This window comes from Mobula hypostoma, chromosome 1, assembly GCF_963921235.1.
Source record: "Mobula hypostoma chromosome 1, sMobHyp1.1, whole genome shotgun sequence".
Lineage (NCBI taxonomy): Eukaryota > Metazoa > Chordata > Chondrichthyes > Myliobatiformes > Myliobatidae > Mobula > Mobula hypostoma.
The window spans coordinates 109372321-109400243 of NC_086097.1; the positions used below are offsets into that span (position 1 = coordinate 109372321).

The window sequence follows — 27923 nt, forward strand, 5'->3', positions numbered from 1 at the left end:
AAATTTCACATCTGGAGTTTTCATACCATTAACAAATCTCACCCCTGGGAATTTTTCATCATTGAAAAATCTCACACCAATGATAGTTCATTGCAAGAAACACCTCAAGCCTTCAAGTGGATTGCCATAAAGCTCACATCTTTGATTTATTCTATGTTGAAAATTTAATCAACTGTGATTTGTAACATAGAAACATACAAAACTGACTGCACAATACAGGCCCTTTGGCCCATAATGCTGTGCCAAATATGTACTTACTTTAGAAATAACCTAGAATTACACATAGCCCTCTATTTTTCTAAGCTCCATGGATTTGTCCAGGAGTCTTTTAAAAGACCCTATCGTATCTGCCTCCATGACCATCACCGGCAGCTCATTCCATGCACTCACCACTCTGTGTAAAAAAAAAAAAAAAAAAACTTACCCCTGTTCCTACTTCCAAGCATCTTAAAACTGTTCCCACTCATGTTAGCCATTTCTGCCCCAGGAAAAAGCCTCTGACTATCCACATGATCAATTCCTCTCATCATCTTATACACCTCTATCAGGTCACCTCTCATCCTCTGTTGCTCCAAGGAGAAAAGGCCAAGTTCAATCAACCTATTCTCATAAGGCATGCTCCCCAATCCAGGCAACATCCTTATAAATCTCTTCTGCACCCTTTCTATAGTTTACACATCCTTCCTGTAGTGAGATGACCAGAACTGACCACAGTACTCTAAGTGCAGTCTGACCAAGGTCTTGTATAGCTGTAATATTACCTCTCGGCTCTTGAACTCAATCCCATGGTTGATGAAGGCCAATGCATCGTATGCCTTCTTAATCACACAGTCAAACTGCGTAGCAGCTTTGAGTGTCGTATGGACACGGACCCCAAGATCCCTCTGATCCTCCACAATGCCAAGAGTCTTATCGTTAATACTATATTCTGCCATCATATTTGACCTACTAAAATGAACCACCTCACACTTATCTGGGTTGAACTCCATCTGCCACTTCTCAGACCAGTTTTGCATCCTATCGATGTCCTGCTGTAAACTCTGACAGCCCTCCACACTATCCACAACACCTCCAACCTTTGTGTCATCAGCAAATTTACTAACCCATCCCTCCATTTCCTCATTCAGGTCATTTATAAAATCATGAAGAGAAACGGTCCCAGAACAGATCCATGAGGCACACCACTGGTCAGCAACCTCCATGTAGAATATGACCTGTCTACAGCCACTCTTTGCCTTCTATGGGCAAGCCAATTTTGGATCCACAAAGCAAAGTCCCCTTGGATCCCATGCCTCCTTACTTTCTCAATAAGCCTTGCATGGCGTACCTTATCAAGTGCCTTGCTGAAATCTATATACTGTACACTACATCTACTGCTCTACCTTCATCAATGTGTTTAGTCACATCCTCAAAAAATTCAAACAGGCATAAGGCATAACCTACCTTTGACAAAGCCATGCTGACTATTCCTAATCATATTATGCCTCTTCAAATGTTCATAAATCCTGCCTCTCAGAATCTTCTCCATCAACTTACCAACCACTGAATTATTGGTCTATAATTTCCTGGGCTATCTCTACTCCCTTTCTTGAATAAGGGAACAACATCTGCAACCTTCAAGTCCTCTGAAACCTCTCCTGTCCCCATTGATGATGCAAAGATCATCGCCAGAGGCTCAGCAACCTCCTTCCTCGCATCCCACAGTAGCCTGGGGTATAGCTCATCCGGTTCTGGTGACTTATCCAATTTGATGCTTTCCAAAAGCTCCAGCACAACCTCTTTCTTAATGTCTACATGCTCAAGCTTTTCAGCCTGCTGTAAGTCATCCCCACAACTGCCAAGGTCCTTTTCTGTAGTGAATACTGAAGCAAAGTATTCATTAAGTACCTCTCCTATCTCCTCCGGTTCCATACACACTTTTCCACTGTCACACTTGATTGGTCCTATTCTCTCACATCTTATCCTCTTGTTCTTCACATACTTATAGAATGTCTTGGGGTTTTCCTTAATCCTGCTCACCAAGGCCTTCTCATGGCCCCTTCTGGCTCTCCTAATTTCACTCTTAAGCTTCTTCCTGCTAGCCTTATAATCTTCTTGATCTCTATTATTACCTAGTTTTTTGAACCTTTAGTGAGTTTTTCTTTTCTTCTTGACTAGATTTTCAACAGCCTTTGTATACTATCGTTCCTGTACCCTACTATCCTTTCCCTGTCTCATTGGAACATACTTACTCAGAACGGCACACAAATATCCCCTGAACATTTGCCACATCTCTGCCGTACATTTCCCTGAGAACATCTGTTCCCAATTTATCTTCCAAGTTCCCGCCAGATAGTATTATATTTCCCCTACTCCAATTAACCGCTTTCCTAACTTGGCTGTTCCTATCCCTCTCCAATTCTATGGTAAAGGAGAATTGTGATCACAATCTCCAAAATGCTCTCCCACTGAGAGACCTGACACCTGACCAGGTTCATTTCCCATTAGCAGATCAAGTACAGCCTCTCCTCCTGTAGGCGTATCTACATACTGTGTCAGGAATACACCTAACTGAACGCACCTAACAAACTCCACCCCATCTAAACCCCTTGCTCTAGGGAACATTGGGGAAATTAAAATCTTCCACAACGACAACCCTGTTATTATTACACCGTTCCAGAATCTCTCTCCCTATCTGCTCCACGATGTCCCTGTTACTATTGAGTGGTCTATAAAAAACACCCAGTAGAGTTATTGACCCCTTCCTGTTTCTAACTTCCACCCACAGAGACTCAGTAGACAATTCCTCCATGACTTCCTCCTTTTCTGCAGTCGTGACACTATCTCTGATCAACAGTGCCACACCCCCACCACTTTTGCCTCTCTCCCTGTCCTTTCTGAAACATCTAAAGCCTGGCACTCTAAGTCACCATTCCTGCCCCTGAGCCATCTGTCTCTGTAATGGCCACAACATCATAGCTCCAAGTACTGATCCATGCTCTCGGCTTATCCACTTTGTTCATGATGATTCTTGCATTAAAATAGACACATCTCAAACCATCAGTCTGAGCACATCCCTTCTCTATCACCTACCTATCCTCCCTCTCGCACTGTCTAGAAGCTTTCACGATTTTTGAGCTAACTTCCCCTTCCTCTGTCTCTTCAGTTCAGTTCCCACCCCCAAGCAATTCTAGTTTAAACCCTTCCCAGTAGCCTTAGCAACCCTTCCCGCCAGGATATTGGTCCCCCTCAGATTCAAGTGCAACCCGTCCTTTTTGCACAGGTCACACCTGCCCCAAAAGAGGTCCCAATGATGCAGAAATCTGAATCCCTGCCCCTGCCCCAAACCCTCAGCCACGAATTTATCCTCCACCTCACTCTATTCCTATAATCACTGTCACGTGGCACATGCAGTAATCCCGAGATTACTACCTTTGAGGTCCTGCTTCTTAACTTCCTTCCTAACTCCCTGCAGTCTGTTTTCAGGACCTCCTCCCTTTTCCTACCTATGTCGTTGGCACCAATATGTACCATGACCTCTGGCTGTCCCCCTTCCCACTTCAGCATATCATGGATGCGATCAGAAACATTCTGGACCCTGGCACCTGGGAGGCAAACTACCATCCGTGTTTCTTTCCTGTGTCCACAGAATCGCCTTTCTGACCCCCTAACTATTACGACTGTACTATTAGTAATTATCATCCCAAATATAATTTAACAGATTTATGTTTATAAGAAATAATGTTAATATATCTCACTTCAATGTTTGTCCATTGTTAATAAATTATGCATCTGACATTTGTCACTGTCATTAAGTATCACCTCCCATATTTTGTGCATTTCCCATACCAGAGGTTTTGCTCCCTCCAACCCGTACGTAAAGATTACAGATGGGATTTGTTTACTGTTAATAAATATCAAGGAAATAAATGTAATATACATTCAGTGTGATTAATTTTCATAACTAGTTTTGTTCACAGGAGATTTATCCTCTGGTCAAATAAATAGGAAACTAGAATGCTTTTCAAATGTTGAGTGATCGAGGTGTTGTTCAAGAGAATCTGGATATCACTGTACATGAATCACCAAAAATAAACAGATAGCTCCATTTGGCAACAGGAAAGGAAAACAAGATAAGAATAATGGAAGGATGTGAAATACTTCCAACAATTAAGAGACAATTGTCTTACTAACTTCAAGATATCATCAGTTATCAGAATGAAGTATGATTGACTTGTCATACCTCCTTTATGAATGGCAATTAATACTTCCATTATGAATGGCAATTGATCTTGCAAGTAAGGAATTCAAGCATATATAATTTTCCAGATGGTCAATATTCATAACTGATAAGCCAATTCTGTATAAAAATAGCAGTTTTCTGCCCTGGCTTCAGAACCAGGGATGCAGTGCTAGCCGGAGCACACCGGAGTGCGTCCGGCACATCCTTACGAAAAAAGCCGAAATAAACAAGCTAATTAATTTGGTGCCACTCAGAGTGATTTGAGTATCTCAGAAACTGTTGATCTCCTGTGATTTTTATGCACAACAGACTCTGGAATTTGCAAAGAATGGTGCCAAAAACAAAAAATACATCCAGCGAGTGGATTTAACAAAATCCACAGAACAGCTACTCGCTGGATATTTTGTTTTTGGCAAGCTTGAGAGGTTTCACCTAAAGTGATTATTTCTTTATGACATGGAAAGTAGCTACTGAGTCAAATTCTTGAGCCATCTCAAGAATTCTTTCACTCAGGTTCCTGTAATATGTTCTCCCAAACACAGGCCCATTTGCACCACCCTCATTCTCCTACTGGCTATCAACATTGGGAGGATCAGGACATTTTAGGAATATGGGAAAGATTAGATTAGATTAGATTATGAGGACACTCAGTCCTCGTTTATTATTATTTAGTAATGCATGCATTAAGAAATGATACAATGTTCCTCCAGTATGATATCACAGAAACACAAGACAAACCAAAACTAAAACTGACAAAAACCACATAATTATAACATATAGTTACAACAGTGCAAAGCAATACCGTAATTTGATAAGAGCAGACCATGGGCACGGTAAAAAAACCTGGAGGGCCTAGGAGAAGCACACGGGGACATGTGCAGACTCCACATAGACAACAATATCTAACTGGCAGCTGCACTGCCTGCAGTGTGACTGTGCTACCCTACAGCCTCTTTCTGTTGTGCTACCTCACTATTTTTTCTTTTAATTTTTTTTGCTTTCTTTTTGCACTACTTATTTAATGATATATGTTTTTCATGATAATTTATGCAATTTATAGTTTTTTAAAATTATTATGTATTGTAATGTACTGCTGCCACAAAATAACAAATTTTGCAACATATTGAACTTGATACTGATTCTGATAAGATTCTGTATTCATTAGATGTAATGTTCTGGAATCTGAGATGATCAAGAATGGAGAGCTTGTGGAAGGAAAGTATTTGTTCTAATTACTGTTATTTACTCATGGATTGGCAGCACTGGCTTAATGCTCTTACCTGCTCGGTCACTGTCATCTCCCAAACCAATCCAAACTTCCCCAAAGTGACAATTGAGTTGCAAGAGGACAATAATCCAGATAACATGGCTCTGACGGATTTGTTGGAAATTGAGGAATACATGCACAATTTGTTTGTAAGAATATTTGGTCAGTAATATTCCCTCAATTTCCTTCAGTAATGAAAATAGCGGTGTTACCAGATACTGCGATTCAAAATGTACCTGGGATAACAGGAGGGATATTTTGAGCGATTGTTTCTGGCAGGGTACTTTCTTACTTGACTGAATTGTGACCATGTTATTTGTTGGGAGTTACAGATTCTAGTCACAGTCAGTTTCTAACAATTTTAACAGAGTATAAAGTATATGATTCCATTATAAAAATTGGAAAAAAGTTGTTAATACACTAGGAGAAATTAAAGTAGAAAATGAAAAAATAATGATTTACAAAGTCTACAAATCAATGCTAATGTGCATCTTCAATACACATTAACACCTATTTTATTACTGACAAATTATTGTACCCTGGCCTTACTGACAGCATCAGATGCAGGTCTGTAAACATACACTCGAGAACATAAGAAAACTGACATAATACTGGCAAAAATTGATAGCACATTTGTGCACTGAAGAATCCAGTTTAATTTTGCCAGGAAGAACAGAATATTTTGAATAGAGCATAATTTCTGCACTCTAAAATTACACTCAGATAGCTGCATTAGAGTCAAAGTACAGTTCTGAAGCTGATTAGACTGAACGCCAATAACTCAAGAGCCATGGTACCTGGGATGAGAGGTGGGACATATTGCACTGGGGTGTCCTTTCTCCTTGGCTTTTTCTGCTCAAGCTCAATATCCTTTGACTCGTCTTCAGATGTATCTTTTTCAATTCCCTCATTTATTTCACAGGTTTTTACTAGCTGCTCTGAAAGGTTTGAAAAATCATCTGTCGGGAAGAAATGCGCAGAAATATATTTACATGAATGGTTCAGGTGATAATCATCAAAAGCACAAGTTAAAAACAAGCTTAAAAGAAGTTAATGACAATCTTATTCACAGTAAAAGAAGAATTACTTTTACAGCAGCAAACAATTCTGGTGTTTGAGAACAAGTCCACTGAAAATTTTGATTTGCAAGTGGGAGAAGGCACCATTATCTTTGAAATATTCCAGCATAAATGGGGTTTGCATAGTTTCAATTCCTTCTGGTCCTTGATTATATGTGTTTGTTGTTCAGCTTCCAAAATCTATGACACTGCTGTATTAAAATCTCCCATTTGCGGTTTGGGACCTTGCCTGTACTTCATGGCACTTCATCAACATGTCATATCCCCAAACCAGCACCAAAAACAATATGGAAGCCAATGGGAGTTCAGTTTATTGCCATAGGCAAATGTATTCACAGAAACGGCGAGAAACTTAAGTTGTAGCAGCATCACAGGTACATAGCATCAGTTAAGCAGCATTCACAGGAAAAAACATAAATTATGAAACAATTTTTACAAGGAAGAACAGAATTGGAACTAAAGATAATTCTGCCAGAAAATGGCAAGGCCCATATGGAGGTGATTTTTGATGTTAGACATTGGCCCCTTGAGATAGCAGATACTAGCGTCAGTGGGGAGGGATGTCCCCATGAGGGACAGGGCTGAGTCCATTACTCTCTGAAGCTCCTCGTCTTCCAGTGCATTCAAACTGCCACAACAGACCATGGTGCAACCAGTCAGGATACGTTCTGTGATACATCTGCAGAAGTCTGTTAGTGTGTTTGGTGACATGTTGATCTTCCTTAACCTTCTAAGGAAGATCACTTTCCTATTCTTGCATAATTCTGGGTATCTCTTCCCTATTTCTTTCTCTCGACTTTAATGATATTGCTCATTCTGTACCGTTTCCACTCGTTCCAAATGCAGGACAAATGGTTGGGTTTACTTATATTTCTCATTCTCACTAACATACCTGCCTCCTGCCATCATCACAATTCTACTTTGATAACCCTGCTCTCTACTTTCTGAACACATGATCACTACCCAGCTAAATCCTCAAGTAGCAATATTTCAAACACAGCCTATTTGTAGGTTCAGAGTTAGTCCTGATGGAGGGTCTCAGCTCAAAACATCAACTGTACCTTTTCCTATAGATGCTGCCTGGCCTGCTGAGTTCACCAGCATTTTTTGTGTGTGCTATTTGTAGGTTCTTTTATTTTGCTTCTTGCAACAAAGGCATGCTTATCAACAATGTATCTGAGTCATGCTTCCTGCTTCACTCAGTTCTGAAATCTACCCATATACTTATGTACACAGTACTGCAGAATAAAAAGGCTTATAGTAGCTTCCAGAAGACTCCCTGAAGCACTGGAGAATGAGAGGATATTAGAGAGAGAGATACAAAATTATGAGGGGTATAGATAGGGTAAATGCAAACAGGTTTTCCGCTGAGGTTGATTAAGACCAGAACTAGAGATCATGGGTTAAAGGTGAAGGGTGAAATGTTTAAGGAGGAACTTCTTCACTCAGAAGGCTGTGAGAATATGGAACGAGCAGCCAGCAGAAGTGGTGGATGCGGGTTCGATTTCAACAATTGAGAGAAATTTAGATTGGTATGTGGATAGGGAGGGGCGTGGAGGGCTATGGTCTGGAAGGGACTGGGCAGTTTAATAGATTGGCATGGACGACTGGTGCTGAAGAGCCTGTTCCCGTGCTGTGGTGGTGCTGTAATATTCTACCACTCCATGGCTCACCAATCTCTCATATACAGTTTGTAATAATGAGATTTAAATGACAAGGAAATGAGAGATTGACAATTTTAAACTATCCAATTGCTTTGCACAACAATTTCCCATTAACACTTCTGACATATCTGCAATTACACATGGAAACAACAATACCCTTGAATGGAATATCCTCCAAAAAGTTGTGGGTATGACTCAGTCCCTCCTGGGTAAAGCCCTCCCCACCAATCGGCACATCTACATGGAGTACTGTCACAGGAGTGCATCATCAGGAACCCCATCACACAGGTTAAGCTCTCTTCTCGCTGGAAGTAGGAACAGGAACCTCAGGACGCACACCACCATGTTCAGAAACAGTTATTACTCCTCAACCATCAGGCTCTTGAACCAGAGAGGATAACTTCACTCACCACAACACTCAACTGTTCCCACAACCTTTTGGCTCATTTTCACGGACTTTTCATCTCATGTTCTCAATATTTATTGCTTATTTATTTATGAATATTATTTCTTCCTTTTTACAGTTTGATGTCTTTTGCACATTGGTTGTTGTTCCCACTGGATGCGGTCTTCCATTAATTCTGTTATGGTTATTGGATTTACTATCGCTGCAAGAACAAGTTTCAGGGTTGTGTATAGTGAACACATGCACTTTGATAATAAACTTGCTTTGAACTTTGAAATAGTACAGATGATAAATGAAGTGTGGCCCTCTTGTAGCCAACCTGCTTTGGCCAACTTGCTCCCTATCAGCTGCTAAGGATCTTATTTGCCATCTTATTATATCCTGCAAGAAAATAAGATGCATATCAAAGTTCGAACAATAAGTAATTTTACAGTTGCGCATGTTATTGTAGAGTAGTGTTACTGATGTCAGATGTTCAAGTTCAAGTTTATTGTCATGTGATTCTACTTAAATACAACCAAACAAAACAATGTTCTTCCAGACCATGATCCACCCAGAAAGCATATCACACACACAGAAAATAAACTAAAATATTACCACAAATAAATTCACAAAATATAACTCCAAATGCTTGCAGTGTCCAGCAGAGGTAAACAGCAAACAGCTCATTGTCCTAGTGACAAGACCTCGGTGATGGCAGGGTATTCATTAGTTTCCCAGCCTGAGGGAAGAAGCTGTTACCCAGTCTGGCAGTCCTAGTCCTGAGGCTCCTGTGCCTCCTTCCTGACTGTAGAGGGACAAAGAGATTGACGGATAGGTGGTCAACACTGCTTTGGGCCCTTCGTATGCAATGCTCCTGGTAATTGTCACAAATGGGGAGGGAGGCCCCGGTGATTCTCTGGGTGGTTTTTCCTATCCTCTGTAGGGTCTTGCAGTCTGCTCCTTTGCAGCTTCAGTATCACACAATGATGCAGTCAGACAGGGCACTCTCGATTGTTCTCCTGTAGAAAGTTGTTAGATTGGGGTGGGAGAGTCTTGCACATCTCAGTCTCCTCAGATAGTGTAGATGCTGCTGTGTTTTCTTGACTACTGAGGAGGTGCTGTAGAGTCCAGGCTAGATCATCTGTTATGTGCAATTCACTCAATCCACAGCAGAGCCATCGATGTGCAATGGAGATTGTCAACCTGTGCCTTCCAGAAGTCCACAATCCTCTCTTTTGTCTTGTCCATGATGAGACTCAGATTGCTGTTCTTGCACCAGTAGACAAGCCTCTCTACCTCCACTTGTATACCGACTCATTGTTGTTTCAGGTAAGGCTGACGTATCATTGACGTATCATTAGCGAACATGATTATCCGGTTTGAGCTGGATCTGGCAGTGCAGTCGTGAGTCAGCGATGTGAACAGCAGCAGGCTGAGCATGCAGCCCTGGAGAAGGGGTACGAGTGCTCAGCATGATGGAGCTAGAGATGTTGCTGCCAACTCAAACTGACTAGGGTCTTTCTGTCAGGAAGGCCAAGATAGAGTTCCAGAGAGGGTACTGACTCCCAACCAAAACGGCTTACCCACTAGCCTGTGAGGGACGAGGGAGATGTCCTCCTTTTTTAAAGAGAGGGGCTTCCCTTCCTCCACTATCAATTCTGCTCTCAAACGCATCTCCCCCATTTCACGTACATCTGCTCTAGCTCCATCCTCCCGCCACCCCACTAGGAATAGGGTTCCCCTGGTCCTCACCTACCACCCCACCAGCCTCCAGGTCCAACATATTATTCTCCGTAACTTCCGCCACCTCCAACGGGATCCCACCACTAAGCAGATCTTTCCCTCCCCCCCCCCCGCTTTCCGCAGGGATCACTCCCTACACGACTCCCTTGTCCATTCGTCCCCCCCATCCCTCCCCACTGATCTCCCTTCTGGCACTTATCCTTGTAAGTGGAACAAGTGCTACACATGCCCTTACACTTCCTCCCTTACCACCATTCAGGGCCCCAAACAGTCCTTCCAGGTGAGGTGACACTTCACCGGTGAGTCGACTGTGGTGATATACTGCGTCCGGTGCTCCCGATGTGGACTTCTATATATTGGCGAGACCCAACGCAGACTGGGAGACCGCTTTGCTGAACACCTACGCTCTGTCTGCCAGAGAAAGCAGGATCTCCCAGTGGCCACACATTTTAATTCCACATCCCATTCCCATTCTGATATGTCTATCCACGGCCTCCTCTACTGTAAAGATGAAGCCACACTCAGGTTGGAGGAACAACACCTTATATTCCGTCTGGGTAGCCTCTAACCTGATGGCATGAACATCGACTTCTCTAACTACCGCTAGTGCCCCACCTCCCCCTCGTACCCCATCTGTTATTTATTTTTATACACACATTCTTTCTCTCGCTCTCCTTTTTCTCCCTCTGTCCCTTTGGCTGTGCCTATTGCCCATCCTCTGGGTTCCCACCCCACCTTGTCTTTCTCCCTGGGCCTCCTGTCCCATGATCCTCTCGTGCCCCCTTTGCTGGTCATCTGTCCAGCTCTTGGCTCCATCTCTCCCCCTCCTGTCTTCTCCTGTCATTTTGTATCTCCTCCTCCTCCTCCCACTTTCAGGTCTCTTGCTGGCTCTTCCTTCAGTTGGTCCTGACGAAGGGTTTCGGCCTGAGGCGTCGGCTGTGCCTCTTCCTGGAGATGCTGCCTGGCCTGCTGCGTTTCCAGCATCTGCAGAATTCCTGTTGTTTGAAATCTGTGGATGCTGGAGTTTCGGGCAGCACACATGAAGGTTGCTGGTGAGCACAGCGGGCTGGGCTGTGTCTCTGGGAGGGGGTGGAGTTGACGTTTTGGGCCGAGACCCTTTGTTGGGACTGGCTGGGGGGGGGAGAGCTGGTGGGAGGTTTGGGGGTGGGAGGGGGAGGGGGAGATCTGAACTGGTGGGGGAAGCGGGAGGGGGAGGGATGGGGCCGGGAGCTGGACGGTTGATTGGCGGGGGGGGGGATGTGGGGGGGATCATGGGACGGGAGGCCTAGGGAGGGGGAAGAGGGGGAGAAGGGGATAAGCCCGGGGGATGGGTGGGGGGTGTGGTGGGAGGGACGGAGGGAGAGAGAGAGAAAAAAATGTGTGTATATAAATAAATAATGGATGGGGTACTTCCACGTCCCATTCCCATTCTGATATGTCTATCCACGGCCTCCTCTACTGTCAAGTTGAAGGAACAGCACCTTATATTCCGTCTGGGTAGCCTCCAACCTGATGGCATGAACATCGACTTCTCTAACTTCCGCTAATGCCCCACCTCCCCCTCGTACCTCATCCGTTGTTTAGTTTTATGCACACATTCTTTTTTCTCTCTCTCTCCTTTTTCTCTCTCTGTCCCTCTCACTATACCCCTTGCCCATCTTCTGGTTTCCCCCCCCACCTTTTCTTTCTCCCTGGGTCTCCTGTCCCATGATCCTCTCGTATCCCTTTTGCCTATCACCTGTCCAGCTCTTGGCTTCATCCCTCCCCCTCCTGTCTTCTCCTATCATTTTGCATCTCCCCCTCCCCCTCCCACTTTTAAATCCCTTACTCACTCTTCCTTCAGTTAGTCCTGACGAGGGGTCTCGGCCTGAAACGTCGACTGCACCTCTTCCTAGAGATGCTGCCTGGCCTGCTGCATTCACCAGCAACTTTGATGTGTGTAGCCTGTGAGGGATGATCGTTTAAATGCTGAGCTGAAGTTGATGAACAACATCCTGGCGTATGAGGCATTGTTTCCTCGGTGGGACAGGATGGAGTGGAGGGCTGAAGCTATGGCATCATCAGTGGACCTGTTTGAGTGGTAGGTGAAATGGAAAGAGTCCAATGTGGCTGGAAGGTGGCATTTTATATGATTCATTACCAGCTGCTCAAAGCACTTCATGATTGATGAGCTCAGTGCCACTGGGTGGTAATTGTTTAGGCCAGTTACTGTCAGTCCCTTGGGCACTGGAATGACGGTGGCTACATAGAGAACATAGAATAGTACAGCACATTACAGGCCCTTCGACCCACAATGTTGTGCCGACCCTCAAACCCTGCCTCCCATATAACCCCCCACCTTAAATTCCTCCATATAACTGTCTAGTAGTCACTTAAATTTCACTAGTGTATCTGCTTCCACCACTGACTCAGGCAGTGTATTCCACGCACCAACCACTCTCTGAGTAAAAAACCTTCCTCTAATATCCCCCTTGAACTTTCCACCCCTTACCTTAAAGCCATGTCTTCTTGTATTGAGCAGTGGTGCCCTGGGGAAGGGGCACTGGCTATCCACTCTATCTGTTCCTCTTATTATCTTGTTACCTCTATCATGTCTCCTCTCATCCTCCTTCTCTCCAAAGAGTAAAGCCCTAGCTTCCTTCATCTCTGATCATAATGCATACTCTCGAAACCAGGCAGCATCCTGGTAAATCTCCTCTATACCCTTTCCAATGCTTCCACATAGTGAGGTGATCAGAACTGGACACAATACTCCAAGTGTGGCCTAACCAGAGTTTTATAGAGCTGCATCATTACATCACGACTCTTAAACTCTATCCCTCAACTTATGAAAGCTAACACCCCATAAGCTTTCTTAACTACCCTATCTACCTGTGAGGCAACTTTCAGGGATCTGTGGACATGTACCTCCAGATCCCTCTGCTCCTCCACACTATCAAGTATCCTGCCATTTACTTTGTACTCTGCCTTGGAGTTCGTCCTTCCAAAGTGTACCACCTCACACTTCTCCGGGTTGAACTCCATCTGCCACTTCTCAGCCCACTTCTGCATCCTATCAATGTCTCTCTGCAATCTTCGACAATCCTCTACCTCAAAGCCTGCAGGGTCAGTGGACTGCTTGCAGTGCAAAGAGACACTGAAGATACCTGTTAGGACCTCTGTTAGCTGGGCTGCACAGTCCCTCAGCACCTGACCGGTATGTTACGTGACCCCATAGCTTTACGTGGGTTTACCGTGGCGAGGGTCCTCCTCACCCCGGCTGTGGCCTGAGGTGCCTGTTGCTCAGGAAGAGAGGGGGCTTTCCGCAATGTCACATCACTCATTGTGCCAATTGTGCATAGAAGGCATTCAGCCTATTAGGAAGGGAGGCATCACTGTCGCCGGGTGGACTTGTAATTGGTTATGGTTTGTATACCTTGCCACATGTGCCGCATGTCCCCAGCGTCACAAAGACATCTGTGAATTTCCTGTGAATACACTTGCTTTGCTTTCCTGATGGCATGGGAGAGCTCTTGCTGACCTTAGACTTGTCCTGTCCCCTGATCTGAAGGCAGTGCCCCAAACCCTGAGCAGTTAGCCATGGTTTCTGGTTTGCCTTGACAGTGTAATATTTAATCACTGTAACATCCTCAATGCCAGTCCTACATAGCCAGTCACTGATCCAGCATATTCATCAATGTTGATGTGATGATCGTTGCAGTGGGCCATTGCTACTGAGGCATTCACACGCCAGTTCTTATTGACGTAGACACACAGACCTCCTGCTCGGGTCTTACCGGAGGTTGCAGCATTTCTGTTCGCCCGCAAGGAGTTTAAACCTTCCAGCTGGATAGCTGAGCCTGGAATGGTGTCCTTAAGCCAAGTTTCTGTCAGGACGAGTTGGCAGCAGTCCCTCATCTCCCACTGTTTTAAATGCAGATGCAGGTAATCCAGTTTATTTAATCAGTTGTTAGCGAGCAGAATCGTCGGGGTGCAGGCCTGCAGGGATCACTTTAAGTCTCGCTCAAATACCAGCGAGCTTACTGCGCACTTGTGTCCCCGCACTCCGCTCCTGACGCCTGCTTCCTTAAGCAGCTGGAGTAGGGCGTGGGGCAGAGCGAGGGCCTGCTCCACACACTTGGCAGTAACTGTGAGGTGAGAAAAGGCTGAGATCTATGATTGGAAGAAGTAGGTAGAGCAGGAGCGAGTAAATGATACTTGAATGATTCAGGCAGTGTGCTGGAGGAAGGAATTGCAATCAGAGAATTACAAAGCACAGAAACCACATCCAAACTCATCACAAAGTGCTTATCTATACAATTCCCATGGACTGTCAGTTGCTCTACAGCCTTCCATGCCTCAGTAATTCAAGTGTTCATCTAGATATTTTTAAACCCCCACCACCCCCTCAGATAGTGGCTCCAGAATCCAACCAGGCTCCAAGTGAATAGGTTCTTCCTACAATTGCAGGTATGAGAAGCAAATCATCAGATAAATCCGTGTGGGTGAACTAAAGAGCACAACGAAAGGGGCAAGTATTCTGATGGCACGCTACCTCCAAAAAATAGGAAATAGAAGAGCAAGTTTCTGACAACTGCATAAAGACGTGGGTGTTATAAGTAGGAGATTTCAGTGGCACTGATGTTTGGGCAGCACAGTAGTGTACTAGTTAGCACAACACTTAGAATACAGGCAACTTGGGTTCAATTCCCGTCGCTGCCTGTGAAGAGTTTATATGTTCTCCCCGTGACAACGTGGAGTTCCTCTAGGTACTCCGGTTTCGTCCCACAGTCCAAAGATATACCAGTTGGTAGATTAATTGGTCATTGTAAATTGTTCTGTGATTAGACGGGTTAAATCGGGGGATTGTTGGATAGTGGGGCTCAAAGTGCTGGAAGGGCATATTCCACACTGTATCTCAATATATAAGATAAATAAATGGGATACGAAGTACAGAGCATTCAGGAAATTTTTCTTAACTGGTCAATGGTCATTAGAAAAAATGTTCAAAACTGTTACTAAACACGTGATAACAGGGCAGTGCAAAAATTCATGGTAATCAAGTAACCAGCATTTTAGCAGAAAAAATGAAAAGCATATTATCCAAATGGTGAAAGATTGTGGAGTTCTGAGATGCAGAGGAGACTGGGTGTCTAGGTCATGAAATGCAAAAGGCTGATACACATGTAATAATAAGGAAAGCTGATAGTACGGAATTGATTATTGCTGGGAGAAATGAAGGAAAAGGTACAGAGATTGAGCTTTAGTTGCATTGGACATTCATGCGTCCACATCTGGAGTACTGTGTACTGAACTGGTCTCCTGATTTAAGGAATGATGTTAATACACTGGGGGCAATTCAGAGTAGGCTTATGAACAGATAGAAGGAATGGGTTGCATTGTGAGGAAAGGTTGGACAGAGCTAACTTGTATCTGCTCAGGTTTTAGAAGAGTGAAGGTTGAGTTGATTGGAAGATTAAATATGCTCAGTGGCCACTTTATTAGGTACACCTGCTCATTAATGCAAATATCTAATCAGCCAATCATGTGGCAGCAACTCAACGCATAGAAGTATGCAGACATGGTCAAGAGGATTAATTTGTGGTACAGACCAAACATCAGAATGGGGAAGAAATGTGATAGAGGAGACTCTGAATGTGGAATGATTGTCGGTGCCAGATGAGGTGATTTAGTAACTCAGAAACTGTTCATGTCCTACCTAGGATTTTCACACACAGCAGTCTCTAGGTTTTACAAAGGATGGCGCAAAAAAGCAAAAAAAAATCTAGTGAGTGGTAGTTCTGTGGGCAAAAGCACCTTGTTAATGAGAAACGTCAGGGGAGAATGGCCGAACTGGTTCAAGCTGACAGGAAGGTGACAGTAACTCAAATAACGACATGTAACAGCACTGGTGTGCAGAAGAGCATCTCTGAACGTACAACACATTGAACCTTCAAGCAGATGGGCTACAGTGGCAGAAGACCACGAATGTACACTGAGTGGCCACTTTGTTGGTTACAAGAGTTACTGATAGTACATAATAAAGTGGCCACTGAGTTCATTGAAGATACATATGAGACATAACAGTGTGGATGCTGAGAGGATGCTTCAACTTATTGAAGAATGTGTAACTAAAGGGTCACTGTTTAAAATTAAGTTGTTGGTTGTTTAGGCCAGAGACGAGGAGAAGTATTTCCTCTCTGAGGGTGGTGAATCTTTGGATTTCCTTACCTCAAAGAGCAGTGACAGCAGAGCCTTTGAATATTCTTAAGCAGGAGTAGCCAGATTTTTGACAAGCAAACGAGAGAATGGTTACTGGAGTTAGGAAAGGAATTTGTGTTGTGATACAGGCTGATAGGCCATGATTTTATCTAAGGCTCAAGGAGTTGCTCCGAATTCACGTGTCCATCTGTTTGCAACTAACATTTGTGAGGCCATGTCGATCTATAAGGAAGGATGTCATTAAGCCCAGGAGAGCAGAAAAAAAACATTCACAAGGCTGCTTCTCGAGCAGGAGAGCTCATGTTTTGTGCAATTTTGGGCTCCTTATCTAAGAAAGGATGTGCTGACATTGGAGAGGATTCAAAGGAGATTCATGAAAATGCTTCCAGGATTGAACGGCTTCTCAGATGAGGAACATTTGATTGCTCTGGGTCTGTACTCACTGGAATTGAGAAGAATGAGGGGTAGCCTCATTGAAACCTATCAAATGTTGAAAGGCCTCGATAGAGTGGATATGCAGAAGGTGTTTTCTACGGTGGGGAAGTCTAAGACCAGAGGACACAGCCTCAGAATAGTGGCATATCCTTTTAGAATGGAGATGAGGAAGAATTTCTTTAGCTAGAGAGTGGCGAATCTTTGGAATTCTTTGCCACAGGCAGCTGTGGGGTCCAAGTCTTTGCATGTATTTAAGGGAGAGGTTGATAGTTTCTTGATTAGTCAGGGCATGAAGGGATACGGGGAGAAGGCAGGAGATTGGGGCTGAGAGGGAAAAAAGATCAGCCATGATGAAATTGCAGGGCAGACTTTGAAGTGCCAAATGACCTAGTTCTGTTCCTATACCTTATGGCCTTGTGTTGTAAGGAGAGACTGAGGAGTCTGGGGCTTTTTCCCCTGGAATATAGGAGACTAGGCAGTAGAGGTATTCAAAATCAAGACACTTTTTACAGGTACATGGATAGAAAATGTTTCGAGGGATTGGGTCGAAACATGGTTAAGTGGATGACTTGGATGGGCATGGACCAGTTGGCCTGTTTCTGTGTTCACGGACCTTCAAGGCAAATAATAAGCAGCAGGTTCTAGATTTAGTTTTAGGAAATAATACTAGTAGGTGGAAAGATATCCAACAGAGATAATGGTTGTATTGTGATAATAATTCATAGATATAAATTGTAGGGAATGAGAATATACCTTGTGTTGGGGTAACACATTGTATTGGGCTGTTATCTGAGAAGCAGTTTAGCAAAATGAACTGAATTCAGCTGCTTAAAAGTAAACACATGAAATTCTGAGGATGCTGGAAATCCAGAGCAACACACATAAAATGCCGAAGATGTTGCTGGGACTGAAGTACTTGAGGTATGAGGAAAGATTGAATAAGTTGGGATTTTGTTCCTTCAAACATAGAAGATTGAGGGGAGATTTGATAAACAACATTATGAGAGCTATAGATAGGGTGAATGTAAGTAGGCATTTCCCACTGAAGTTGGGTGGGACTATAGCTAGAGGTCATGGCTTAAGGGTGAAAGTTGAAAAGTTTCAGGGGAACACGAGGGGAAACTTTTTCACTCAGAGGGTCGTAAGAGTGTGGAACGAGCTGCCAGTGCAAGTGGGTCACACGAGCTTGATTTCAATGCTTAAGAGAAGTTTGGATAGGTACATGGATGGTATGCATCTAGAGGGCTATGGTCCTGGTGCATGTTGATGGGAGTAGGCAGTTTAAATGGTTCTGCATAGACTAAATTGGCCGAAAGGCCTGTTTCTATGCTGTACTTATGATTCTCTGACACTAGGTACCTATAGGGGCATACCATTGCTGTTTGCCAGATGAAAGGATATCACCAAGAACCTTCTCAACTGTCTCTTTCCAGTGGCTGAAGCAATGTTCTTTGAATCAGAGCATGGAGTCCATCCATCCAGGTGAAAAACATCTTATTCATGCAATCTTACCTCAAACCTATCCCCTCTAGTTTCAAGGTCCCATAGCCTGGGAAAATAAATGTGACTGTCCACCCTAACTATTGTCCTAATTATTTAATAAACCTCTTTAACAGGGGTTCCCAACCTGCGGTCCACAGACCCCTTGGTTAATGGTGGGAATCCATGGCATAAAAAAAAGTTAGGAACCCCTTCTCTATAGGGCTTCTCCATCAACTTCCTCAACTTCTTGGAAAACTGTCCAAATCTAATCTGTGTAGTCCTGATGCAAGGTTTTGACCCGAATCAGAAAATTCCTTTTCCTCCACAGATGTTGCCTGACCTGTTGAGTTCTTCCAGCAGATTGCTTGTTGCTACAATCTAAACTGTCTTGCCTTATAACTCAAGGCTTCCAGTCCCAACAACATCCTTGTGAATTTTTTCTGCATCTTCTCCAGCTTAATCGCACCCTTCCTGTAGTCTGATGACCAGAATGGAATCTCAGCTTCTCTACGCAGTGTCCCAGAGATGAATACAAGCACTTCAAGCACCATCTGCACCATCTTCACCATTCTGTCCACCTTTGTCACCACTTTCAGGGATGTACTTTCACCCATTGTATGCTATGTCCCTCTTTGCAACAACACTGCCCAGGTCCCTGCCATTCACTATGCAAGTCCTGCCCTGAATTAACTACCCAAATGTATCACTTTGTACTTGTTCAAGTTAAATTTCATCTGCCAGTCCTTTTCCAACTTTCCCAGTTGATCTAGATTATGCTGTAGCATTAGAGTTACAAAATACACGTGGACTAAGATATTAACTGTCCTGTGCTATCACCAGTGGGATCATCAGTTGATCTGCCCCCTGTCTTCAGGAGTTTCAGCCCACTTATGATCAAGACTCCCTTGAGGTGGTGGGCCAGCAGTGCTAAAGCACCACCTCCCACTGGTGAGCTTAAAAACTTGGCATCTGCCTCTATCAGAGTTGTTGCTCGCTTCCATCCAACAGACAGTCTGCTCTTCAGGTGTCTATGCAACTACTGAAGGGTTTGCAAGATATGTATACACTGTCTGACTATCTGCCCCTCTGGACATACTTGGTCCACACCCATGCTGATCCTTTCTCTGCTGCCTCAGCTACAGCCCTGCTGATTGACTGATCACTCTTCTAGTGAAGCCAAGGTCACGCAGCCACTTCTGGAGGGTGAACGCAATAAACCCATGGCAGCCTACTTCGAATGGATAGCATGAGACCTTCCACCCTCTGTCTCTGCACTCTGATCTTAATTCTGCATACTTGGTTAACTTGTGCTCATGGGCTTCATCGATGTTGTCTTCCCAGGGGACTGTGAGTTCACCAATAACCACTTCTCTACTGGTGTCAGACCATACGATTATATCTGGACACAATGTTGTGAAAGCTATTTGCTCCGGGAAACTGCCTTTCCCGTCCAGGTCGGCCTTGACACACCAATCATTGGCTGAAGAAAGCATGCTTGATCGTGAGCCTGTGCTGTACGCCCTTGACTTGGAGCCTTCTTTCACAAATGATATGCGATGTTCTGTGCAGCATGGGGCATGAGATAAGTTCCGCTCAACCGCTTCTGTTACAACTTTGAGAACGTTGTTATGTCTCCAAGTGTACAGGCCACTGGAAAGATTGACTCTGCATGCACTCAAGATATGTTGAAGTGTTCCCTTCTCGCCACAAGCAGCACACCTGTCTGTCTTATCTTCATACCAGCTGCTGAGGTTGGCAGGTGTTGGGAGCAGATCGTACGCTGCTCTGCATAGAAAAGAAATGCGAAGCGGTTCCATCTGCCACAGAACATTCCAAGATAGATGTCATTGTTCAACACCTTCCCACCAGGTCCAAGCCCCTTGTTTGGCCAGGCCAGCTATTTTAGTTAACCTCTTCTCCTCTTCTACCTCTCGTATTTCTTGTGTTACAAGCTCACGGCACTCCTTACCTGTAGAAGATGACCACCACTTGTGGGTTGTCCATCCAAGTCCCTGGTGGCCTAGCTGGATGGCCCCAACCGTCTCCTTGTGCTTCGATCTAGACTCTGCCTCATCAACTGCTACACGGGCTGACCACTTCCTGCCTGATCGCACATCCAGCTGGGTGTTCTTAATGACAGGGTCTTTTGAGTCTCGAAGCTTCAAGAATGATCTTAGCTTGGCTATCTTGACCTCCTCAACAAGGGATTGCAGTGGGATGGTAAGCTTTGTCTGGCTACTGTGGATTGCAACATTGGTGAGGCTGCTCGGTACTCCAAGCCACTTCTTCACATACTTGTTGATCTTCTGTTCCATCGCCTCAACGTGGGACATTGCCGCTTCATAGACAGTTAATGGCCACATTATCCGTGGCATCAGTCAGTACTGCAAGCACCACAACTTCAACTTGCCAGGCAAGCTACACTTGTCAACAGACATCGGAGCTCTGCTGATCTGTTCTCCTGTCTCTTGAACCCTCTTGGTGTCTCTCAGCTCCTCTGTGTATCATCGCCCGAGGCTCTTAACTGGTTGGTCCTGAATGGATGGAATCTCCTCTCCACAAAGGGTGAAATGAAAGTCAACCAGCTTTCCTCTCCTAAGAACAAGGCTCCTTGACTTCCTGGTCTTGAACTTCATTCTTCCCCAATCCATTAGCTCCTTGAGTCTAGATAGTACATTTTCCACTGCCTCCATGCTGGGACCCAAAAGGGTAGGATCATCCATGAATGCTCGTATTGGTGGTAACTCCTCTCCGTCATCAAGTGCGACACCTGGTCCCACTGATTCTGCAGCCCTCACAATAACGTCCATGACTAACACAAAAAGGATGGGTGAAATCGCACATCCCATTGGGATTCCAACATCCAAGCTCTGCCACCTAGTTGAAAACTGCTGAGTGGAAAACCTCATCCGGAAATCGTTGTCATACTGCATAACAAAGTTCCTCACCTTAGCAGGAATCCATAGGATTTCCATCGCAAACTCAACCAGGACATGGGGAACAGAACCATACGCATTTGCCAGATCAAGCCAAACTACAGCCAGATTTCTTCTCAACCTTTTTGACTCCTGGATGGTATGCCATATCATACTAGAATGTGCAAGGCATCCTGGGAAGCCTGGTACTCCTGCCTTCTGCACAGATGTATTTATTAATCCATTCTCTATCACAAATGAAGATATTCTTTCTGCCAGAATGCCAAACATAATCTTCCCCTTTACATTCAGGAGTGAAATTGGTCGGAACTGATTCAATGTAGAAGAATTCTCTTCCTTCGGGATGTATACTCCTTCAGCCTCACTCCATGACAAAGGAACACCACCTTGTCTCCACACCACCTTTAACAATCTCCACAAGTGTTTCCTCAGCTATTCACACTTCTTGAACACCTTATACGGCACTCCATTAGGTCCTGGCACTGAGCCTGACCTTGCGTTTCTGATGAACTGTTCGAATTCTGCCAATTTGGGTTCTGACAGATTGAACTTCACTCCTGGCTTGGTAGGCTTCACAAGCCCTGAAATGTCAAGCAAAGGAGCCTCCCGCTGTTCGTTAGAGTAAGTGCTTGCCAGGTGATCCTCAAGTTCTTGTTGAGAGATGTTAAGCTGCCCACTCTTACCTTGTTCAAACAGTTTCTTTGTGAACTCGTGAGGGTTCTCAAAGAATGACTTTCTTGCCTTCTCTCTCTTCTTTCTCTTTTTACGTTGCGACTCTGATGCTAACTTTATTCGAAAATTCTCTCGGAGATCAGCAAGCCCTGGCTTGTCACCCTCACTTGCTACCTTTCACCTCTGTCTCAACGATCTAAGCTCTCTCCTCAACCTACTAATCTCCTTCTGGCACCTGCTTGGTTGCTTTGTAGGCTTTGCTTTCTTCAACTCAACCAAACCAAACCTGTACTATCCAACATTGTAAATCATATCGCCCATCACTTCCAACTTTCTCTTTGATGTTCCCCTGAGAGTGTTCTCCAACATCATATTGATATCCTCATCAAATACACGCCAAGCCTTCTCATCTGCCATTGCTGGCCACTTGACCTTCCTCTTCTTCTCTACCTCCTCACCACCGCCATCATGCGAAGGATCTACCTGGGTACTGTGGTCTGAAACCTGACCTGGGTTATCTCTCGTCTGACCTGGAGTATGATGACTCTCTCCAGAGCGAATCGCTGTGGCTTGTGAATCAGTGGTTGAAAAGACCACATCATCTGTGCTTGGTGAAGTAATCTCATCTTCATCCACTGGGATAGAATAGCACTTCAACTTTGCTCAGTGGACTCGTAAACCTTTAATGCTGGAAAAAGCTCTTCCACACCAACATACCTCTGTATGTAGATAATCTTCTTCAGGAATCCGGAACTGCCCCAGGATGGAAGTACCATAGATACTCCAAAGGAACAATGCAAACACTAGAAAAATATTTTGCTCAGTTATGACACCATGGACGAGGTGGCTGTTATGAGATTTAGCATGTGAAAACAGTTCATGATACCATAAGCTTAAAAGAAGGCCAAACAGAAGTGAAAATTCCAGGGTACAGTTTACCTTGCAGGCAAAGTTCATAATAATTCTGCAGCCAGCTTGCCAGTAATCATGTATTTTAAACATGAGGAGGTTGCAGACTGGGTGATCCTGGATATGACACTGTCACAGTCCTGGCACTTAACCTGGAGTAAAAATGTTGAGGGTCATGTAACTTAAGACCAAAAGACAATAAGATTTAGGAGCAGAAGTAGGACATTCAGCCCATCAAGTCTGTTCCACCATTCAATCATGGGCTGATCCACTTTATCCAGTCATCCCCACTCCCCTACTTTCACCCCATACCTTTTGATGCCTTGGCTAATCGAGAACCTATCTATCTCTGCCTTAAATACGCCCAATGACTTGGCCTCCACAGCCACTCATGGCAACAAATTCCACAGATTTACCACCCTCTAACTAAAGTAATTTCTCTGCAACTCAGTTCTAAAAGGACATCCTTCAATCCTGAAGTCGTGCCCTCTTGTCCTAGATTCCCCTACCATGGGAAATAACTTTGCCATATCTAATCTGTTCAGGCCTTTTAACATTTGGAATGTTTCGATGAGATCTCCCCTCATTCTCCTAAACTCCAGGGAATACAGCCCAAGAGCTGCCAGGCGTTCCTCATATGGTAACCCTTTCATTCCTGGAGTCATTCTCGTGAATCTTCTCTGAACCCTCTCCAATGTCAGTATATCCTTTCAAAAATAAGGAGCCCAAAACTGCACACAATACTCCAAGTGTGGTCTCACGAGTGCCTTATAGAGCCTCATCACATCCCAGCTCTTACATTCTATACCTCCAGAAATGAATGCCAACATTGCATTTGCCTACTTCACAACCGACTCAACCTGCAGGTTAACCTTTAGACTCTTTGCATCTTTCTATTTTGAATTCTCTCTCCATCTAAATAGTAGTCTGCATGTTTATTTCTTCCACCAAAGTGCATTACCATACACTTTCCCACATTGTATTTCATTTGCCACCTCTTTGCCCATTCCCCTTAACTATCTAAGTCTCTCTGCAGGCTCTCTGTTTCCTCATCACTACCCGCTCCTCCACCTATCTTTGTATCATCGCCAAATTTAACAACAATTCCCCTAATACCGTAGTCCAAATCATTGACAATCAACTTAATTCATGTGGCCTCGAGGTAATTGTTGTGGGTAATATTTCCTGTGACCTCTACCATCTTGTGCTCTGCTCTCTATATGATTTTGAACTGTATGTTGGTGCTTGTGTTCAGCTTTTTGGTCCTTCCCCACGGTCCCCCGTAGAGCACCTGAGAGTCCACTCCACTAAATAAACACAAGAAATCCAGAGTAACACACACAAAATGCTGGCGGAACTCAGCAGCTCAGGCAGCATCTACAGAGAGGAATAAACAGTTCACATTTCAGGCCGATCTTTCATCTGGAGCTGTTGAGTTCCTCTAGTATTTTGTATGGGCAACACATTGAATCAACTTGCAGTGATTCAGAAAAGAATGTAAATTCTCAGCAGAAGTATTAGGATTTTTTTTTCCAAATGTAGGTGAGTGATAGCCAAGTGTTTATCAATGGTGAATGAACAATGAGATGAAAAGGAAGAAACTGTGAAGTGAAGTAACAGAAGAAAGAAAACATATATTCTAGTAACTAGATGATGAAGTCTGGGTTCAGAAAGCAGGGGGTACATTGATGCTGTCAGGTAACTTCAGTTTGCCAGTGAGAAAAATACTGCTTCAATGTCAGTCTTCAGCTCGTAGCATCATTTTCAGTGGTGTAGGCTCTCAATTGTGCACAGTTCTCAGAGTGAATTGTAGTCACAACAATTTTCATAATTTTCAGCAGTTACCTAGGGTCAAGGGTGATTTATGTCCACTTCAGCTATGAGTGTTCTCAGGGTGTCTAATGACACCAAAGTGGGACTCGGAGATCCTGCTTCAGATGTTTAGTGGGGCGAGCTGAGACTATGGTGATGCTTTGTCTGTTTTTTCACTGAACTTCTGAATATTCAATACAAAGTATTGTTCCCAAAGCTCATTTTACAATTTAGTGGTTAAAAGGTAACTATTTCAATACTGGAGATGTTGACCTGAAAGAGGACACTGTCTTTAGTTCATTTATCTTGCTAAAGGATTTGGAGGAAGCATGCCTTTGGTATCTCTCCAGTGGTGTTGTATAGACCGTGATACTGTGTTTGAATTCTTAATCTTCAATGTTTATTCTCCGATGGCCAATTACATTAACTCTTTCATTCTCAGGATCCTTATTGAGATACGCTTCTGGACCCTCTCCAATGTTAGCACATCCTTTCTTAGATATGGTGCCCAAAACTGCTCACAATACTCCCAGTGCAGTCTGACTAATGCCTTATAAAGCTTCAGCATTGCATCCTGCGTGAGGACTCCCACATACCTTTGCACTTCTGATTTCTGAATTTATTCCCCATTTAGAAAACAAGCTACACCTTTATTCTATCAAAGTACATGCCCATATACTTCCTGACACTATATTCCATCTGCCTAATTCTTAGCCTGATCTTCTAATTTGTCTAAGTCCTTCTGCAGACTTCCTGTTCCTTCAACATTATCCACCTCTCTTCTTGTCCTTGTATTATCAGTAAACGTGCTGCAAAGCCATCAATTTCATCATCCAAATCATTGACATACGGTATAATGTGAAAAGAAGCAGTCCCGACACCAATCCCTGTGGAACACCACGAGTCACTGGCAACCAATCAGAAAGGTCCCCTTTGTTTGCATACTTTGCCTCCTACCAGTCAAACAATCATCAATCCATGCTAGTATCTTTCCTGTAATAACATGGGCTCTAATTTTGTTTTGCAGCCTCATCTGCAGTACCTTGTCAAAGGCCTTCTAAACATTCAAGTACTCAACAGCCACTGACTCGCCTTTCTCTATCCTGCCTGTTACTTCCGCAAAGAATTCCAACAAATTTGTTAGACAGGATTTCCCCTTAAGGAAACCATTCTGACTTTAGCCTATTTTATCATGTACTTCCAAGTACTCTGAAACCTCATCCTTAATAACAGATTTCAACATCTTACCAGCCGCTAAGGTCAAGCTAACTGGCATATAATTTCCTGTCTTTTGCCTCCCTCTCTCCCTGCTTAAAGGTGGAATGACATTTTCAAATTACTACCCTGAGGAACTATTCTAGAATCTAGTGATTCTTGAAAGATCACTACTAATGACTCCACAGTCTCTTCGGCTACCTTCTTCAGTGTAGTTTATATGGTCCAGGTGACTTACAGTACCTACTTTCAGAACTACACTCACTTCTGACCCAAACACTCCTGAATTTCTGGCATACTGCTGGTGTTTTCCACAGAGATGATTGAAGTAAAATAATAATTATTAAGTTTGTCTACCATTTTCCTGTCCCCGATTACAACCTCACCAGCATCATTTCCAGCAGTCCAATATCCACTTTCACCTCTCTTTTACTCTTTATATAGTGTAGAGAAAGGAAGAGGAAGGCAGTAGTGATAGGGGACTCTATAGTTAGGGGATCAGACAGGCGATTCTGTGGACGCAGGAAAGAAACACAGATGGTAGTTTGCCTCCCAGGTGCCAGGTCCAGGATGTTCCTGCTCACATCTATGATATCTTGAAGTGGGAAGGAGAGCAGCCAGAGGTCGTGGTACATATTGGTACCAATGACATAGGTAGGAAAAGGGAGGAGGTCCTGAAAACAGACTACAGGGAGTTAGGAAGGAAGTTGAGAAGCAGGACCACAAAGGTAGTAATTTTGGGATTACTGCCTGTGCCATGTGACAGTGAGTATAGGAATAGAATGAGGTGGCGGATAAATGTGTGGCTGAGGGATTGGAACAGGGGGCAGGGATTCAGATTTCTGGATCATCGGGACCTCTTTTGGGTCAGGTGTGACCTGTACAAAAAGGTTTCTTGACACAATAAGCCTGCAAGAGGAGAGACTGTACTTGATCTGGTATTGGGAAATAAACCTGGTCAGGTGTCAGATCTCTCAGTGGGAGAGCATTTTGGTAATAGTGATCACAATTCTATCTCCTTTAGAGGGATAGGAACAGACAAGTTAGGAAAACGTTTAATTAGAGTAGGGGGAAATATGAGGCTATCAGGCAGGAACTTGGAAGCATAAATTGGGAACAGATGTTCTCAGGGAATGTACAGAAGAAATGTGGCAAAAGTTCAGGGGATATTTGCATGGATATTTGCATAAGTATGTTCCCTTGAGACAGGGAAAGGATGGTAGGGTACAGGAACTGTGGTGTACAAAGGTTGTTGTAAATCTCATCAAGAAGAAAAGAAAAGCTTATGAAAGGTTCAAAAACTAGGTAATGATAGAGATCTAGAAGATTATAAGGCTAGCAGGAAGGATTTTAAGAATGAAATTAGGAGAGCCAGAAGGTGCCATAAGAAGGCCTTGGCGGACAGGATTAAGGAAAACTTCAAGGCATCCTACAAGTATGCGAAGAGCAATAGAATAAGACGTGAGAGAATAGACCAATCAAGTCTGACAGCAGAAAAGTGTGTATGGAACCGGAGGAGACAGCAGAGGTTCTTAATGAATATTTTGCTTCAATATTCACTACAGAAAAAGATCTTGGTGATTTTGGGGATGACTTACAGTGGACTGAAAAGCTTGAGCATGTAGATATTAAGAAAGAGGATGTGCTGGAGCTTTTGGAAAGCATCAAGTTGGATAACTTACCGGGACCAGACAAGATGTACCCCAGGCTACTGTCAGAGGCAAAGGAGGAAATTGCTGAGCCTCTGGCGATGATCTTTGCATCATCAATGGTGATGGGAGAGGTTCCAGAGGATTGGAGGGTTGCGGATGTCATTCCCTTATTCAAGAAAAGGAATAGAGATAGCCCGGGAAATTATAGTCTTACCTCAGTGGTTGGTAGGTTGATAGAGAAGATCC

General features: G+C 43.9%; 1 protein-coding gene across 3 annotated transcripts in view; it reads right to left on the bottom strand.

Moving 5' to 3' along the window:
- The window catches only part of ppp1r17 (protein phosphatase 1 regulatory subunit 17), a 94755-nt gene that overhangs the window by 40844 nt on the left and 25988 nt on the right, over positions 1 to 27923 (bottom strand). For 2 of the 3 annotated variants that reach the window (XM_063034230.1, XM_063034161.1), the window contains exon 3: positions 6287 to 6448. In XM_063034230.1, coding sequence (XP_062890300.1) covers positions 6287 to 6448 — 162 coding nt within the window. Of the gene's footprint in view, positions 1 to 6286; positions 6449 to 14139; positions 14399 to 27923 lie in introns of those variants that run through there. The other variant, XM_063034083.1, reaches the window with a different exon arrangement.